The 19,438-nt window shown below is 48.1% G+C and overlaps 1 protein-coding gene across 1 annotated transcript; it reads right to left on the bottom strand.

Annotated features, from left to right (window-relative positions):
- Window positions 1–225: 225 nt before the first annotated feature.
- On the bottom strand, window positions 226–19,416 carry zbtb47b (zinc finger and BTB domain containing 47b). Its single transcript, XM_076138124.1, has 6 exons — window positions 18,752–19,416; window positions 7,223–8,596; window positions 6,139–6,286; window positions 5,531–5,646; window positions 5,001–5,145; window positions 226–4,895 (listed from the first exon to the last, which is right to left on the bottom strand). Exons 1-6 carry the CDS (start codon window positions 18,752–18,754, stop codon window positions 4,441–4,443), a joined length of 2,241 nt encoding a protein of 746 aa, XP_075994239.1. The 5' UTR covers window positions 18,755–19,416; the 3' UTR covers window positions 226–4,440.
- Window positions 19,417–19,438: the final 22 nt, after the last annotated feature.

Below are 19,438 nucleotides of genomic sequence, written 5' to 3'. Positions count from 1 at the left end.
TTTTTCTGAATGTAAAAGTCTGCTGCCCTTTTTTTGCACCGTGTGGAATAAATCCAGTTTTTTCTCAGGATAATCATGCAGAATGTACAGGAATTCATGCATTTCCTCAATATGTGGCAGCACAATCATGACACAGTCGCCCTCAGAGGGGATGACGTCACAAAAACAGCTTGTAAAATCCTAAAAATAGAAACAAAATCACAGCACACAACTCCCTTTGCAATAATATATCTATACTGTTTAATATTGAAATGATTTCAATACGCTCTGCTGTGTTACAGACAGTAAACTAGTCAATAATACAGTCAAAGACAGAAAATACAGTCTAATGTTATTAGCACCTCTAGACACTATTGTCCTTGTATTGTTTTAGTATTTTAATATAGCTGAACTTGACGACTACTGTCTACACATGGTCTTTGTACACCAGAGTTAACTAAGACATAGTGTTTACATTATAAAGTAGAGAATCAGCAAGTAACAGTACACGTTATGATTTCGTTAACACATCTGCAATATGAGTAAGTATGGCAAACGTAGAGGGTATATGGATCATTCTAATACGTCTTTGTATCGACTGTGGCGTCTGTTGCCTAGGGTTACCACCACATACGTCTTCGCCCATAAAGGGAACAAATTGTTAGACCGGTTAACCGAAACGTTCACATGCAAAAGAACCAAAACGATTTTTCCAACTTCTTATTATTCTAATTTGCACCTGAAATAAGGGCAGATTACAAAACAAAAACAAAACAAACAGACTCCTCCGTTATAAAAAAAACAAAATCTTACTCGTGAAAGAGCGACGCATTTCTTGAAACACTTGACAAACACGCACGCCCACGTCGTGTTTTCACCATAATCTTCGTGGAACATTAGTAATCGTTACTAAAATAAGACTGCAATGTTGACATTCCAAACACTTTTCTGGAAGCTGAAGGCCTCAGATTTCTGCCCTTTTCAGATTCACACACTCCCAAATCCCAGCTTGGGTGGGATGGGTGTGGGGGGAATCAGGCCTGGAAATCCCGTGAGTGCTCCGGCTTTGAACGGACTTCTATTCTCAAAGCGTCATTATCGAACGTTCGCCTAAGGTGCAACGCAGAATGCACAGTCACTACGGTGGCTAATCGCCCACTTCATAACTGACAAAACCCTGGTTTAAGGACAAGGGCGGGTCCACCTTTCCTCTTCTATTACACGCCTTTGGCTGCTAGCCTCAATAAAAGGAGAATTTGGCTGATTCAAACACGACAGGAAAGCCTACCTGCCTCGACGACAGGACATCTAACACACACTGTGCAAAAATTTCCCTTCTCAGTCATTAGAATCTGAGCTTTACTGCAGATTTAACAGTCCGTTTAGTTAAGTCACACTTACATCGTCTCAGGATCTGATTGAAGGAAGACTTGTTTGCTGAGGATCAACGCACAAATTCTGTTTTCTGGGGTGGATTGAGTCTTTTTTGTTAGCAGGCTGACGCTTCCTCTAAACACGTTGTCATGACAGGATAGAAACGTCTAAATAAAGTGGAATATGAGAGATATTTTGGTTTCTAAAACATCAGATCAGTCAGTTGTTCACCTCCTGTTTGAACAGAATATTCCAGGCAGGTGTTTGATTCATTTCCAGGGTCGACGGCTTCAAACCAAATTTCTAAACCAACAGATTTCAGCCTTCCAAACCCCAAACGGGTGACTTGCAATATAAAGTGCTTGCATTAGTTGATATCTTTATCAATTTGGCAACAGCTGTGACACCTGCTTGTCATTCTCTCACAGCAGAAAACGCTAACAGTCGCATATCAAGCCGCTCCGTTGGGGATCCGTCTACGAGAACACGTAAACACAAACCGTGTCCAAAAGAAAAGAGAGAAACTGCTGCAACCGGCATCAAAGTTCTCCGTTCACCTTGTATGCAAACAAATTCAAAGTGCATATATCAGTACAATTAACTACTTTCCCTTCTCCATCATCACGATCCACATCAGACCTCCACAACCTGCCGTCTCCCTCTTCGACTATAAGGCAAATACAATTACGTCTCAAATAAACACCACAGTATCTCAATATCCTCTTTTGTTTAAGTGCTTTAAGTTGGGCAAATACTACAAAGTGTCTCAAAATGGGTTATTTATTTGATTATAAAGCACTGTGGGTTTCTTCTATTGAATTCAGCCCTGTTCAATACGTGAAAACAAACGTATAAGAAGCAAAGTGCAAATTCAGGGAAACGCCAATGACATCATAAAGGTCATTATATAACCCTGGTGATGTCATAGAGGTCACAGTTTCCCCTGAGACACACACACGTGTCGTTTTCACGCCTTTCCTCTTGTTTTAGAATTACTACAAAGAGAGTGTACTTCACCAAGCTGCCACAAGGGCGCAGCAGAACCTTCGTATCTGCTTCACATCCTGTACGACATTGACCTTGTGTCAACGCTCAGTGTGCCAAACACTTCATTACGCCTTAAATGGCCTCGAGATGTCGGCAGCTTCCTTCCTCACATCCACCAAAACGTCTTTAACTGTTAGAGTTTACGAGCTTATAGGGAATTTAACCAATGGAGCTTATTGAACAGTTTCTTCAGCTCTGGACTTTCCAACAGGCCAGAATCAAACTGGACCCGGTACAAAAAGCAGCAAAATCAAAAACGTACAAAAACAAAAAAAAAAAAGGTGTTTGACACCGTGAAGAAAGACGAAATAAACCTGTACCGTTATCAGGATGTAACCACGGCAGCCGCTGGGGGGTGGGGGGACGCCAGCTGCGGGTGCGTGAGCTAAGACGCGGGCAACACTAAGGTGCTTCAATTTTATGCTAGTTTAAATAAATGAAAACAGCTTATCACATTTACAAGAGCTTATCCACCATTTGTACCGGCCGAGACACACATCACGGTGTGTGTGGGGGCGTGGGGGGGGGGACATTCAATCCGACTCTCCAGATGTAAACATGAGGAATTAGTCACAGGGAACACATCTTACAATATATACAAGTTAATGCTACACTAGAAGTAGGCTAGCTAGAGATAAAGTGAGCGGGAGTGCGTCGATAGTGCACGGAGACTCTTTTTGGATAAGAAACCGATTCGAGAGATTATTATTCTGGTCGATCAAAAGTGCACGTAAGGACAACGATGGATGTTCTGGACGGGGGACGTTTACGTTTGTCCCCCCCAAACTTTCAGCATCAAAGCCGCCGGTTTGGCGGTTGAGCTCGCGGCGCGGCCAACAGTCGTCATCGTCAGTGCTATTCAATAAGAGAGGATTATGTAGTGATTATCCTTTAACATGATGGGTCACGTCGTAATGAAATGTGCACGTTACCACGGCTACGCAAGCAGGTATAAACACATATTCTATATCCCTACATCCTCTTACTCTGCAGGCTAATTGTGCAGATCAGGCTTCTTGATTTTAGTTGGCAATGAGCTGTAATCGAGTAACACTAGAGCAAGATCAACAAGTATCCCTAAATTTAGGATTTAAACCTACAAATATAGGCATGAATACGTTACGTCACAGGAAAAGTGCCATATTGGAACTACAGGAGCGAAAAGTGCTTAATGTAAGCAACAGATGAGCTTTGACCAATAAATCCGTCTCCCGATTTAGGGAATTTCGAGCGGTGATTGGCCGAGTGCCTCTCCGATAACTCTCCTCAGCTTCACGTCTCACACACACACACACGCCGCTGACTCTGAACTTCGCCTACGTCCTCACAAATGTAACGCAACGTGCCACGAAAATTACACACGATCACGACTGTAGAAATGAAGACAATCAGGAGTACATCTGTAAATATCAGGAGGGTTAAATGTAAGGTGCAGGAGTGAAGATAAATGCTGTATAACGTTTCCTAACTATAGCAGGTGAGCTAACAGGACAGATTTGGTTATTGGCGATGCCATATACAGATATATGCTCAAAGACAAAAATCAGCATTTGGTTATTGCTGGGTCGCGTCAGAACCACTCGCTACATCTCGGGCAGAGAATCGATCAAAAAGGAAATCACGGTTCTCAAAAGCAGCTCCCGTTCTTCCCCCCAATCTTAGGGGGAAAGCGTTCATCCGCGGCTATCTTGTGAAGAGATGCTACAATCAACGCACTGTGCAAGGTTCTCTGTCGACGTGTGTGTGGCGTTGGAGAATCCCAAATGAAAGCAGAAGAGACGAGGAAGTGATGAGGATGGCGGTGACGCGTCCGTCTGGACTCTGAGGTTTGCTATTGTATTGAACAGAGTAGAAAATTACTATTTGTTATTGTGGTGGGTGCACGTGTGGAGATGTCACAAGCGGAGACCGCCGTCGCCCGGCAGCTGATCCCTCCGTGCAAAATGTCACTGAGGTGCATCATCCCTTCTCCAGTCTTCACCAAACTCGAAGGAAAACGAAAAAACGGAACAAAGTGCTTTTCAACGCTACAGAGATTTGTTAGTTGTTGGAGTTCATCCTGCCGGCAGAGAACAGGGGCGGCGGCGGGGGTAAATGTGAGGCGGGGGGCAGCCCCCCCATGGAGTGCAGCATGGGGAGGGAGAGCTGAGAGCCGTGGAGGGCGAGGGGGAGGGGCTGGGGGTTGGAGGAGGGCGGGGTGGCGGACGAATCGGGGGGCGTCGCCGCTCCCAGCTGCACCTGACCTGTAGAGTCCACGGAGGGCGGGGCCAGAGGACGGTCCAGGCCCAGGGGGTCGCTGCCATCGGCGACCATGGGGTTGCTGACGCGGAAGCACTTCTCCTTGTGGGCCTTGAGCATGTTGGAGAAGCGAAAGCGCTGGCCGCACACCTCGCACGGGTACGGCTTCTCCCCCGTGTGTGTGCGGCGGTGGCGCTTCATGTTGGGCCGACTCGTGAAGCTTTTCCCGCAGATCTCGCAGATGTATGGCTTCTCTCCTGCAGGCGGGGAAACACAGAGGCGACAGTAGAAAACACACACACACTCCTCGTTACGCCACCGACAATACACAACCACCTGAGACTGATCCGAGCGCGACTCACCAGTGTGTGTCTTCATGTGTTCGTCAAAGTACTGCTTCATATTGAAATCCTTTCCGCACCACTGGCACATGAACTGCTTGTGCCCAATGTGGATGCTCATGTGGGAACGCAGCTGGTACTTATACTGGAAACGCTCACTGCAGTTCTGAGGTGCACAACAAATCACAGCATTACACAAAGTACACAAAGTACACGCATCGCTGGCAGCAGGAGGAGGACGAGATCAGTTTGAGTCCAATTCATCTGAGCAGGATTTCTTCACTCAATTTGCAATTCAATTCTGGAAACTACTCCGTGACTTTCTCTGTAACTTTGCCAGGGTGTGATAATTAAGACAACCTTTACCACGGCTTATTATAACTGCATTTAGGTGTGAAGAATGTGAGAGAATGTGAGAGAAGAACAGCGGATGAGCAGCCGAGCTCTGCGGATAAACTCTGTTTCTTCTCTCTGTGAAGTCATTTTGTGAAGAAGAGATGAGTCGAGTTCACACACACACACACACCTTACACACACACATGCATACACACCTCACACTTGAAGGGCTTCTCTCCCGAGTGCTGCAGGGAGTGAACCTTCAGGGACATGCTGCGCTTGAACGACTTCCCACACGTCTCGCAGGTGAACGGCATGTCCTTCGTATGGGCTACACACACACACAGAACACAGACACACACACACACACACACAGACCAGGACAACAAGAAAGGACAAATAAGCAAACTGCCTCCTTACAATCATATTTGCACAATAAAACTGAATTAAAGTTCAGTTTTTGGCAGATTTTCATAAAGACATTCTGGAACTTCCACTGTTAAATTGGAGCTATGTGATTATTCCCACTCAGTATGTTTACATGCAGATTAAAACTTTGTATCCGATTGCTTTTGCCCACCATGGAGCATAAGTGGAGTATCACACACACACACACACACACACACACACACACACACACACACACACACAAACACTGTTGAGATGTGTGTGGGAAATAAGATGCTTATCTGCCCAAAAAGCGGAAGGGGAAAGAAACGCCCAAACCAAACCGCACATGACAATCAGTGGGACGTAGAAAAGGAAGCTTTCATCAACACAACCACCCCTCCGCCCCCCTCCCCCTCCCTATGACGTCACTCACCGACCATGTGCTTCCGGACATGAGCCATGGTGTAGAATTTCTTCTCACAGATCTCGCAGGAGAACTTTTTCTCAGCGTAACCGTGGACGATCTTGTTGTGCTCGTGTAAAGACCAAAGCTTCTTGAACGCCTTCCCACACGTGACACACTGCAGGGGGGGGGGGGGGACAAAGAAAAAAGGCACAAACTGCTGCTGTCTGTCTCTCTCTCTCTCTCTCTGTGTGTGTCTGTGTGTGTGTGTGTGTGTGAGTGCTGTTGAGAAAGCCAATTTGTTAGTTCAGTGTGTGGAACAGTTCTAACAGATATCCATGAAAATCCAGGTGTGTGTGCTGACACAGACACTTAAACATGCACTGTACCAAAAAAGCAATTAGAGTCAGCAGATTAAAGCAGCAAATGATCTTCAGAGCCTCAGCGGGGGTCCAGCTGCTCACTGCACACCGGCGCTGGACTAATGTGTGTGTGTGTGTGTGTGTGTGTGTGTGTGTGTGTGTGTGTGTGTGTGTGTGTGTGTGTGTGTGTGTGTGTGTGTGTGTGTGTGTGTGTGTGTGTGTGTGTGTGTGTGTGTGTGTGTGTCTGACTGCCAGGTGACTAAATACCTCAGTGATCAATTTAAGTCAACGCTCTTTACTGGAAATGTCCAGTTTGAAGTGCAGACAGGGCCGCAGAGAGAGACGTGAGCGTGCTGCACGTCGGCACGGCAACACATTCATGATGTGAGATTCTACTTGAACAGAATCACACTTCTGGCCGCCAACTATCCAGTTCAAAGTGCTTCTACTTGCCGATTTAAAAATTGATGTAAAATGTAACACTTCTTCCAGACATTTCATAATAAAAGCGTGCCAGGGAACGGCCTCTGCTTCTGGGACGGTTCTTACTGAAATCGTCCATCATACGAAGAAAATAGTTTAAATTACAGATAAATGCACGTGTCTAACAAATGCTGTCTCTGCTGAGCTGAATGAAGGGCTGCAGCTGATCCAATTAACAAAATGTGCAAAAATATCTATTAAAAGAAAGAAATCATCATCTCCTCCTCCTCCTCCTCCTCCTCTTCCTCCTCCTCATGTCTGATCCCTACCTGGATGCTCTTCTCACAGTCGGTCTGTTGGTGCAGCAGCAGTTCGCTCTCCAGCAGGAAGCGTTTCCCGCAGTTGTTGCAGATCTGCATGCGGTTGTGTGTGACGTTCATGTGCTTCTCCAGGTACCAGCGGTTGTTGAAGATGCGAGGACATTTCTTGCAGGGGAAGTGTTGCTTCTCCTCCAGTCTCACCTTCTGGCCCAGGCCTTCGGGGTCCAGCGTCCTCTTGCGGCCGTGACCCAGGTTGGTCACCGTGGCCTCGGTGAGGGTTTGCCGCATGGAGGCGGCGGCGGCAGCGATGGTCAAAGCTCTGGTGCCGCGACGAGGCCGGTCCATCATGGCCGGTTCGTCCAAGCCCGGAATGTTTAGTGTGTTCTCCTCCTCCTCTTCCTCGTCTTCTTCCTCATCCTCGCTGCTCTGCATCAGCATTTCCTCACGTTTCAGGTCGTCCTCATCATCTTCCAAACCGTCATTCTCGTCTCTCTCGTCGTCGTCTTCTGAATCCCTCCCGTTGTCATGGCAGCGGCCAAACATAGCAGCCGTCTCTGTAGCCATTGCAGATTTGCCCTCTGATCCCTTGGACACATTGAGGGTCTGGTTGTTCAGGTTGACTTCCACGATGATCTGGTCTCTGTTAAAGGAGGCGTGGCCATCTGAGGTCTTTGACTCCTCCCCACTGCCCTCCACTTTGCACAAAGAGGCCACACCTGTGCCAGCACCGTGCCCTGACCCCTCCTCCTTCTGGTAGTACTGCTTCGGCGTGGAGGCCATCTTGCCCGGGCCCTCCTCCACCCGAACGGAGAACGGGCTGCTCCCCTCCCGCGTGTACACCCTCCCCAACTCTGACTCCTGTTTGATCTCCCGGTACAGCTGGCTGGGGGGCATCACGCCAACAGCTGGGTCGTCGCTGTCGATTCCTTCCTGATTGGCCATGGCGGCGGAGGAGGTCCTCAGCGAGTGGCTGCTGATGAGGTCGCGGCAGGAGGCCGCAATGTCATTCATCTGAAGCAGGGTGGCGGCATTCAGCACGTCGCGGACGGTGCGGCTGCTCACCAGCAGCTTGGAGGTGTAAATGAAGTTGAGGATTTGCTGCAGACCCTGAGAGGTCAGAGCTTCCAGGGACAGGTCCACCCGTCGCAGCTGCTTGCTTTGGGCAAAAAGGGAGTGGAAGAAGGGGCTGTAGGCCGCCAGCACACCCTTGTGGGCCGGAAAGGTGCTGCGCTGACGCACCAGCACAATGTCAACGTCACACAGGTCAGGCTGGAAGAGGCGCTGTTCGTTCAGCCTGTCCATTAAACAGGTGAAGTGCAGAGCCACATCCTCCACCAGAGAGAACTCAGCAGAGGGGAAGTCTGTGGTCTTCTCCACTATGAGCTGGAGACAGAGAGAGAGAGAGAGAGAGACAGAGACAGAGACAGAGAGAAACAGAGACAAAGACAGAGACAGAGGAGTTAATCAATATGCACAGTCGAATTCAATTCAATTTCCATTAGACACCGTCATGAAATATAGTGATACTCAAATATGACCTCCAGAGAAATAATTGCTGAATAAACAGATTTTGAACGATGATGTATAAATAATCTTAAGTGTTCTGCACAAAGTCACAGTGTGCTTACGTGCTGCTGCACAGTGGAAGTCACAGAGAAATCAAAAGTATAACGCTGAGCGCACCGTGCAAGGTCCTCAACTTCCCAAGGTGGGTTTATTTTAGCACAGGAAGGGCAGGGTTTCGATCCAGACGGGATGTGAGTGGGGACAGAGCAGCAAACACACACACACACACACACCCACCCACACACACAAGCGTATGTGATGTGCATCCATGCACAAAAAATGCAGATACACAACTTAGAGAACAAACACAAACACAGCATCTCTCTTTCTCTCTCTCGCTGCCTCTCTCTCTCTCTCTCTCTCTCTACACACACACACACACACACACACAAGGACCGACTGGTGTGTGTGTGCATTGGTATTCTGTACCATCTCCCCCCCATTAGCCGGCTCTCTCAGCACACCCACTCGCTACACGCCGTCCCCGAGGAGCAGCGAATTATGCACAAGACAAAACACGTCCGGAGAAATAATTAGAGAAACCATGCAGAATAAATACTAAGTAACCCTCCAAACAATTATTGGAATTTATCATTCCGGGGCTCTACGTTGAGGACAAAATACAAAGAATATTGATTTTCCCCCCGGCTGACATCGGTCTCGTGTTGCAGACGGAGGCCGTAACTGCATCTGCCGCATGTCTTCTTCCTGAGTGTTCTGTTTAGAGGGAGAAATATTGAAGGAATAACAAAAGACAAAGGGGATGAGAGATTAAAAATAATAATCCAGCTATTTTTGGGAGCGTCGACGTTCCGCTCATCTACACAGCAGAGGCTCCAATATGAGGATGAATCACAGCACAAAGACTTTTAATTATGTGTTTTAATTGTATGAGTTTGACTTTAAAGGACAAGCAAACGCAAGCGAGCACTTCAGCTCTGACTCCTGCACAACAAATGATCTTATTAAGTTCAATGAAAACGACCTTTAATTGTTCTAATTGTTGATGGATTTACATTTGGCCGTAACCTTGAAAATCCGGCGCCGGGTCTGAAGAATTCAATTATCCGGCATTAGATTTATTCATAACTTGGCCGCTTCTTGATTTGCACTCTGAGCCGGAGAGGAGCGCCGATCGGTTTATCGCCCTGTGCAAGGCCGCAGACGTCACACACACACACACACACACACACACACACACACACACACCCAAGGGCGAAATCCTACGACCATAATCAGATCAAGCCCAGGTTGCAGTCTGGAAGTGATGTTCCTTTAGCGATACTGATCGACTCCGACTCGCCAGTATCCAGCTTAGATACCAACAAAACGTCAACACAACCGCTTTGACTGGAAGTTTCAGTCCTGGAAGTGGGAAATTTAAAGCGACAGTTGGGAATTTTCATATTGTTTCGGTGGGGCATGAATCCACAACATCCAGAGAACAAACAAGTACACGCAGAGGCTTGTTCAAAAATGTAGAAGAGTGATTCTGAACGATATCAGATTTCAAGTATTTACAGTAAAATGCTCCATATGTGATTAAAGTGATGCTTAAAGTGTGTTGTTGTGTGAGTTTGGAGGGGCACAGATATCATAATATACAGTATATAATGTATTTATGGGACATTGTGCTTCTCCTGCAGCAAACTCACACTCAAATGACAAAATGATTCCATCGGTGAGTGATGGCATTATCTCCCTCCACACCGGCGCTGGAGGACGATTTCATTTCACGGGCGCACAGCGATCCCGTCTGTCCCAATATGCAATTGGAATCAAGAGGAGACGCATCTTGTCACATTTCATCGCACACCCAAGCCTAACAAACGGAGTGAAAGGCCCTCATCTCGCTCGCCCTCCCGCATGCCCGCCCGCCTGCCTGCCTGTCATTATCTCCCACACTCCCTCCTTGGAAATGTCAGGCGGAGGGCTTGTTTGCTGTCATTAGAGGGAGCGGCCACCTTTAACCAGTCTCTCAGTCAGATGTCTCCCGATACATTATTCATGCCCGGCCTGACCCATGACAAACACACAGCGGGGGGATTACTGACGCACCCGACAAGAGGAGTCATTTAAACAGACTTCAATCACATCCGCAGCTCTGCACACCCTTTCCAGCCGGATCATCTCATCTGCTGCCAAGCACGGTGTGTGAGGGTATCGGCCTGACCTCAGAGGACCTTTACACTTTCTTCACCTTTCCCTATTTTGATCCGCTGACATTTAATCCAGATCATCCTCCTTTTAAATCGCTTTGTTATCATTGTTGTCCATTTTAATTTCATTTGGCCCAGAGTCTGTGTTTATGTGTTTAAGGACATAACTGAACACTTTGGCACAGGATCGGTGCGTTCAAGTACCGCAGTGTAAACGTCGCTGAAAGCTGTAATTAAAGGTAACATCTTCACAGTGGTGTCGCTAATTACTCCAATTGACGACTACTGAGGGATGAAGCAGCTACTCCGTTTATAAATGACACTAATTGGCCTGATGGAGGTGCTGCGATCATGTTTTCATGTAAATACATTGATTGGAGAAGTCATTTTTTAAGCACCGTTGATTCACATCCACTCCTCCTCGCTTGAGTGCCATTCACGCCATGCACACTGAGTGAGAACAGATCATTTAAGGGTTCAACAAAGCCGATTGGTCAGCCAGGACTAAGAACATGAGGCCCGGATGTAGAGATCACCACAAATTTGACAATATTCAAGACAAACACGCAATTATCTAACATTATAAAACAAGAGGAAGAATAAAAAGCACAACATGTCCCCTTTAAAAGCTTTAAACTGTCGCAGCGTAAGCCCAGCTGACAGAAAAAGTACAAATCCGTATAATTAGAATCGCCTTAACCGGTCCAGTGGGGAGCCGACAGCACAGAATGATGAGGATGACAGTTTGCTGCAATCACATCCAGGCATTTAACTCTTTCCTGATTGCTTAGTGAGGAAAGTCTGCATCATTCATGTCTCACTGTTATTATACTTATTGTTGTTGGATAGTTTGCACTTTTCTTTATGTGTAAGTGAAGGATCGGACCCAGTGGAGGAAGAAGCCGGGCTCAGAGTCAAGATGTCAGCGCTACAGTTGTAACAGTAGATCCTACGAGCACAGTTAATTGGTGAATCCTCGCACAGTTCAGCCGTGCCCGGGCCGCTGGTATGCACTTGGCAGAGGCCCCCGACTCCTGGAGACGAGCCAGGCGAGAGCCCGAGTCAGAGTGAATCCAGCCAGACGCAAGAATGAAATCTCTCTTCTAATTTGACTTTCACTGGTGAAAATGCCCGTTCTCTCCCACACCTTCGCCCCAGACTGAAGGAGCAGATTTACTACTGTGTAAAGTCTGCGTTTCTATGGCAGGACAGCGCCGCCACACACTGTTAGACAGGGAAGGGGGACTGAGGGGGGCGTGAACTCTGCAAAGCTGCCATTTTAAACGTTACTGTGTCTGTTCTGTGGAATCTAACGGACGCTTTATCTCTCAGGGCCCCTTTGAGGAAGCACAGGAGAGTTATAAGCAGAATATTTTGGAATCCTTTCATCCCACTTCTAATCTAATCTGTATCCCAGCAAATCCGGGTGAAAACACACGTAAATACTCCTGGTTAGTATGCAGCGTACACTCACTTAGGGTTTGACATTGACACATTGCTGGGAAGATCAAATAAAGTTGACCATATGTTGTTTCTATTAAAAAAAGGGAGTCAGCTGCTGTTTTGGTTCACACCTGGTATCACGGCAGATTTATGAGCGCAGAGCGAGGGAACATCTACAGTATCCTAACTGTCATGTCTGACCAGGGAACAGACTGAGCCATTAGCAGGGGCCAGTGTCAGAGCCCCCACACACACACACACACACACACACACACACACACACACACACACACACACACACACACACACACACACACACACACACACACACACACACACACACACACACACACACACACACACACACACACACACACACACACACACCAGAGCGTGGGGGTCCGTGCTGCGTTCAGGGGGAGATGGACTTCGGTGCTCTGAACGTCATCCTGCATCAACGCTCATATCTTTGGCTTTGTATGACGTCACTATGACATTAACCCCTCACACCGTCTACATGCTCGTGCCCCCGGCCCCTTTTTGCCACACGGCCAAGGCCACTTCCACCTCTTCATCTGAGACAGTGAAGAGCACAGGCCCTGGTCCCCTGTGAGGGTCTGTGCGGCCCCCCTGACCAGGGGCCCGGCAGAGGTCTCGCTGACTGACATACCGAGGAAGGAGAGTGGGCACGGTGTCAGCCCTCATCTCACTCACTGGCATGCAGCACCGCACAGCGCCCATCTCCACCACATACACACACGCACTGGCATACAAACACACACACACACACCCCTGACTCATCACAGGAAGGGAACGAGGAAGCACATACCTCATACCTCGCCGAGGTTGAACAGTCTGCTGATTAAGACTCTGCAAGTTCAAAGTGGCAGAAAGCGGCGTAAGGTGAAAATGGGCGTGGCCTATGAGGAATGGAAGCGGATAGACCAAATCAGGATTCAATGACTTACGATTCAAAATGTAAAAGTGGTGATTACAGCGCCACCATCAGGCCGATCTGTACCTAAATGTAAAGGGTCAAGCCCGATCATGCAACTTATCCTGCTGAAAGTCAAAGAAACAGATAAATATGATCAAACACATAAATATGACGGACAGGACCAGGCTGTCTCTTTAACACCAGGGCCCTCTTACACTGTGGGGACACGGATCTGCAACGGGACACGGGCATGTCATTTCAGGCAGAGTCCAATCAGAGGGCCATTAAAAAGTCATCAGGGTAATGACAGACGCTGTGTCCGCCAAGCGATCACTAGACCTTCGCTGCCACCGCCGCCGCTTAACGACACACAGGTTTAGTCCCCGAGATGCCGAGTCAGGGAAGTAGATTCTGGATCTTTAGGGGTGTGGAGGGGGCGAGAGTGGCAGATCTGTTTATCCTGGGATACGGGGCTGGGCTCAGACTGGAACGGAGAGAGGAGCGGTCTGCTAAGTTGTCTCCCCCCTTCCCCTCTGTGTTTGTGTCTAGCGGAAGAATTCTCCTCCGTCTGCAGTCTGCACTCCCTCCTCTCCTCCAAATCCAATCAGCACAGAGACCCAGCATTGACCTTGAGGTAGAGGAAGCATATACAGTAGCAGATGCAAGAGCACACCCACACACACATACTTGCACTCAAAGGCACCTGCAAGCCTGAACACACACACACACACAGAGACACATGCATATGCAAGCATAGCCGCATTAGAGTCGTTGATTTGCAGATGGAGGATAAAGAAACGGTACAGAATGTGCAAATCACAGAGGCTCAGATGAAAGAGAGGATCTAAACATGTGAGGACTCTCTTTGTTCTGGCAGCAGACGTGTTGCTCCTGTAAGACAGATCAACAGGATTTCGGCGGCTGATTTTTAACAAGCGCTATGCTGATCATTAGAGCGCTGCCATAGCAAAATAAGCTGATAAGAATCAATGTTCGATGAGTCAAAGGGAGCTGTGGGTGGCAGCGTGCTCACCACTGAGGTCAAACACGGCACAGCGACAGAGAAATCCACATTCACAGCTTTGTTCTCACTTTTTAAAATCAGTTTGGAGGCGGAGAGTTGCACCTTTGATGAATTAATAACTGTGACATAACGATTCAACCAGCTTGAGTTTGAGCTTCACATGCTGAAACTGACTTCTGTTGCCAGCCAAGGCACAACAAACCTGGCCAATCAGACACAGCGCTCTTTGAAGATAAAGAATATGTTCCAATTTCACTCAGTGTGCACAGTGCTGCTGCGAGGGACAGTAAAACGTTGCAAAGGTTTCCAAGTAGACGCCGCCGGTTATTAAGTTTTCTCTTTCAAACTAAATATTTGATCATCAGCTTGTTCAAACACGACGCATAATAAAGACAATATGATCAGCATATTAGCACTTATTAGCATATTAGCGCCTCCTCTAATCCAACACACTCCATCGGCCTAATTTATGGCAAAGTTGAGGGCTGTTTTCTGGCGGTCTGAGGGGTCGGACCTGCTCCTGCTCCTTCTCCTCCTGCTGCTGCTGCTGCTTCATCATGAGGCTTAAAACACATTTCCATCTATATGTTAATGCAGCCACAGGTGACAAGCCAATTTAACCTGATACGTGTTTACCCGAGCATGAAATTGGGATGCACAAACAAAAATAAGGATGAGAACACAGCATGAGCGGCATCCGGCATGGCTGATGTACAGTATATCCAAATCTGACAGTGTAAGCAGGACTTTGCTTGAGCCGGCTTGTCCTTTGCACAAAGTTGGGGGCGGCATGTGTGTGTGTGTGGGGGTGTGTGTGTGTCCCAGCAAGACACGATGTTGAAAGAAGACATCAACAGTCGCCCTGGACCTGAGGTGACTTTGACAAGCGGTTGGATAATCAAAGGTGCTGCCTGGCGGGGCAGCGATGAGGTCAGAGCGTCCGCACCGAGGCGCTGCCAGGAAGTTTGCGTCTGGGCCAATGAGCCGCGAGAGGAAGCGCTGAGTCAGGAGGCCCGGGCCAAGAGAGGGGCCTGTGGTGCTGGCATCTCCTCCTCGCACACACACGCTCTACAACGCTTCACACACCACCGCTCTGCTGGAGTCATAACACAGTGTTCCCGAGCCAGAGCGCTACACCCATGTGCGCCGACGCTGACACACACTCGCCTACTGTGCATGCATGCGAATATCAGTAAACACGGGGACGCGAAGCCAAATACCTGTGGCACCAAAAAAAAGCCTACAAGCACCAAACCGGTTGTGCAAATAAAGATTTTTCTCTATTTGTACCATGCAAACATCACCGGGAACGCATCTACAGTGTCACTTTAGTGTCAAAACGAGTGGGGAAAGTGACAAAATCTCATTCATGCGGGGCTCAATGAGTGAACTGCAGACACCAGGTCTTTGAGACAAAAGAAAATTGTGATGTGCAGCGAGGAGGTGCAGACGCAGACGGACCCGGGGGGTATTACACGGGATGAAACTGTGATATCTTCATTATCCCTTTCATAGCATGACACAAAGAGCGAAGAGGGTAACACAAGGCTGCAGAAGAGCCTCCTTATCACAGGGAATCGCTCTGTGTGTGTGTGTGTGTGTGTGTGTGGCAATACTGTGTGTGCAGCCAGATGATATGTTTGATGAGAAGGTCAGAGAGGACAGAGAGGAGCGGCTGAAAGGAGGAGCGTCGGCTCTCTACAGCCACACTCCTCTGACCAATCAATGACCTTAAAACTATACAGCACAAACAGCAGGGATGTAGGAAAACTACAGCAGGAATGTATTAGTTTGAGGTATAGGAGACATCAGGATGAGGCTTTGAGATGGGAATTTCTATGTGTTTATTATGAAGAAATGTTATTATTCCATTATAAATCTAAAATAATGAGGGTGAAATATCAAATACTGGAAATAATTGTGATGAAATTGCATGAAATCTGCTTTAAATCTCTGCCTCGGGCCCAAATTCTGTTCAAAATCTGTCAGAATTCCTCATCCTGTGTATAAACTCTTCATATTTCGGGGACGAATCGGAGCGTGAAAGAAGGAACACAACCAATCTTCCAAAGATCCAAACTCGTAAAAGAGCAGAAAGCAGTTTGGCCTGTTTGATAACGGAGTCATTTGTACAAAGCGCCACAGGGGTTAAATTTCACTCTTTTTCCCAGACGAACATTCACCACTGTTGCCACTGCTGTTGCTAGACTGCAAGAAATAATTGAATTTCTCAGTGCATTAAGTTTCTAAAAAAAAAAAAACCTCAGGGGTCACTTCAAACCAAGCAGAAAGAATCCTTACATAAGCCCGCAGAGGCTGACCTTGCTGTCTGCTCGGCCCCGTCTGATGTTTTTTAATCTCGGGGGCATAAATTAGCAGCACCTATGGTCTTAGTTTCCAAGGAGTGCCGACTCCTACCGGGGGGCTGGAAAGAAAGATGTGTGCCCGGAGTTTGTTGCTGGGCTCTGGAACGGCTGCGTCTGTCACAAGAAACTAAAGACGCTTTTCTAGACTGACGAAGCCCGGAAGAAGTCAAGGGTGGGCCGGAATGTCCCGAATAGGCAGTTACGTAAAAAGTGGCAGCACCCTGTGAGGATTCAGAGCCGGGGAGAGGCAGGAGGACGGAGGACTGAGAGGAGAAGCAACGCTGTTACGTCAAAATGCAAAATACAGGAATGAACACGTAAATATTCACAAAACTGAAGGACTGATCTGGGTCAGTCGGGCTCTGCTCTCTCCCGTCATGTCTACTGGCCCGTTCCTCTCTCTGTAGACGAGCCAAACACACTTTGTTTACGGCGGCTTACCCTCGCGTGTGCGCCACAAAAAGCAATGCCCAAACATCTTTTGGCTCTCTGCTGCTGCCAGAAGCCGCCCGGCAGGCAGGCAGGCACCCGGGCTGACCCCTCTGACCTGACCCAGATACTAACCCCAGCCTCCAGATGTGAACGCTGGGCCGGATTACTCCAACGCTGCATCGGCCTCCACGCGCTTCCCTAATGAGGCAGCCTGATACGACCCCGGACTGTCTGCGGCCATCGCCCCAAACTCCTCCACGCAACATCCGCTCCCTTATCAAACACCACAGCCAGCATCAAGGGTGATTGAGAAGTTCTGAGCCCGGCATAGACCGCCCTCTTTCCAGTTTGACCTATTTCTGACAATAATGCTGGAGGGGGTTTCATTTTGTAGGAACACACATTATATAGGATAACTTCACAGTGAATGACATCATGGCCGGAGACAAGACGAGCTCCGGCAAGGCGAAGTCATGTTTGGGATGAGATGAAAATCTGAGGGGGCAAAATCGGACGCCGAAGTCATTCAAAGTCAAGGGTGACAACAAGCCCACCCCCCTGTATTCCAACAAGAAGGCTCTGATTGGTCAGTTGGTATCACATGACAGCAAAATATCACCTTCCTTTTTTCGGTTTTGTACCAATATGAGCGTCTACATGCTCCGTAACCCGACCTCTAAGCAGAAGAGGAGAAACACATCTCACACAGCTCTGAGCATCCATAGGATCGCCTCGCTTCCAGGATGCGGGCGATCGACCTCTTCCATGCTCGTCCGTCCTCCAGGAGGCTCGCCTGCCCGGTTTGTACATCTTGCACAACTCACCGCCCCCCCGACGTGCAGAAGCATCTCCGGAATTCTTTAACTTTCCATTCATTCCAGAAGCAAATGACAGCAGGGGCTTGGAACTTATCAATCAAGACATCATCACAACCCAGACACGAGCTTGTCCCAGTGAAGTCATCAAAGGACAGAGGAGCAAGTGTGTGACACCAGTGACACACACTTCCACACCTCAGCAGGGGGGCCGGTGACCTCAAGTGTGTGTCACTCCTCCACACACACACACACACACACACACACACACACACACACACACAGGTGAACTTCCAGGGGCACAGAGGAGTGACAGCGGCCGCCTCCTCCTCCTCTCATCCCCGCGTGAATGTCAAAGCACAACCCGCCTGTCTGACAGCTAAAGCGGGGAGGGGCGGGAGGTCAGGCAGGTCAGAGCCCCTCTCTCCGGACCCGTCACGAACCTGAACCGAACCGAACCGTGACAGGAGAGAGAGATTGATTTTTTTTAACTCCTTCCTCCGCATCAATGTCGCTATTGTAGCCTCTGCATTCTTCCAGCAGCTTCCAATTTCCCCCCCAACTTGTGCCCCGCGTTGCAAGTTACAAACTAAAAAACTAAACTGCGGAATCACATGCAGCAAAAAAAAAAGAAGAAACACAAAGAGACGGGGGCCGGCGAGGGGCAGAAGTGTGCGGCTAAGTTTGATCGGCCTGTGGGTTTTTTTTAAGTAGCTTCCCAGAAAAAAAAATTGCAAGAGATGAAGAAGAGGAGAGGAAAATAAACAACAAAATGCAGCGCTCCTCTGCAGCCTACCATTTTGATCCCGCGGTCCGAGGCTCGGAGGAGTCCAGGATCAACTCCTTTCGCATCTGTTCCCCCCTCGCCATGTAAAGGAGCGTTGGATTCTCTCACATTTCTTCAGTTTTTGTCCAACCTCCCCCCCCTGAGCGGATCCTCGGCTCGGAGCTTCCAGCGTGTTACAGCCGCGTTCAGACAGACAAAAATGCAGAGGCTGCTTTTGCGGGAGGATTTGGTGATTGGAGCTCAGGGATCATATGGGCTTTTTGTCAGACGCTTTAAAGGGACACGCTGCTGTTTCACTCGGACTTGTGACTCGGTGGGATTTTTTTCTTCTTCTTTGTGTTGTAGTTGGGGGGGGGATTTCTTTTTTGTTGTTGTGGTTTTTTTATGCGACCCCCGAGCTCACGGCGCAATAGTGGGTGCGCTTCGTCCCACCAGTGCGCTCCGGAGAGAGTGTGACGTCACAGGCGAGGTCATGGGGTTCGTTATTCCAGGCCCGACGCGTAAATATCCCAAATAAAACAAAAGGAAGCGCGCTTTATCCTGATAAATACGTGGATCTGTACAACTGCCTTAATATACAGAATATTATTCATATTTTTTCACCTTAATATACAGAATTCTGGCACCTACTTGTTTTTACTGTAAAACACTCACTTGTTCTTTTTTTTTTAATGAAACAATGTAAAATTACCTGAT

This window comes from Genypterus blacodes, unplaced genomic scaffold (assembly GCF_046128005.1).
Source record: "Genypterus blacodes isolate CSIRO-AG114 ecotype Tasmania unplaced genomic scaffold, CSIRO-AGI_Gbla_v1 ptg000348l_1, whole genome shotgun sequence".
In the NCBI taxonomy this organism is placed as follows: domain Eukaryota; kingdom Metazoa; phylum Chordata; class Actinopteri; order Ophidiiformes; family Ophidiidae; genus Genypterus; species Genypterus blacodes.
The sequence above is the reverse complement of the archived record's forward strand: the minus strand, read 5'-3'. Positions and strand labels throughout refer to the sequence as shown.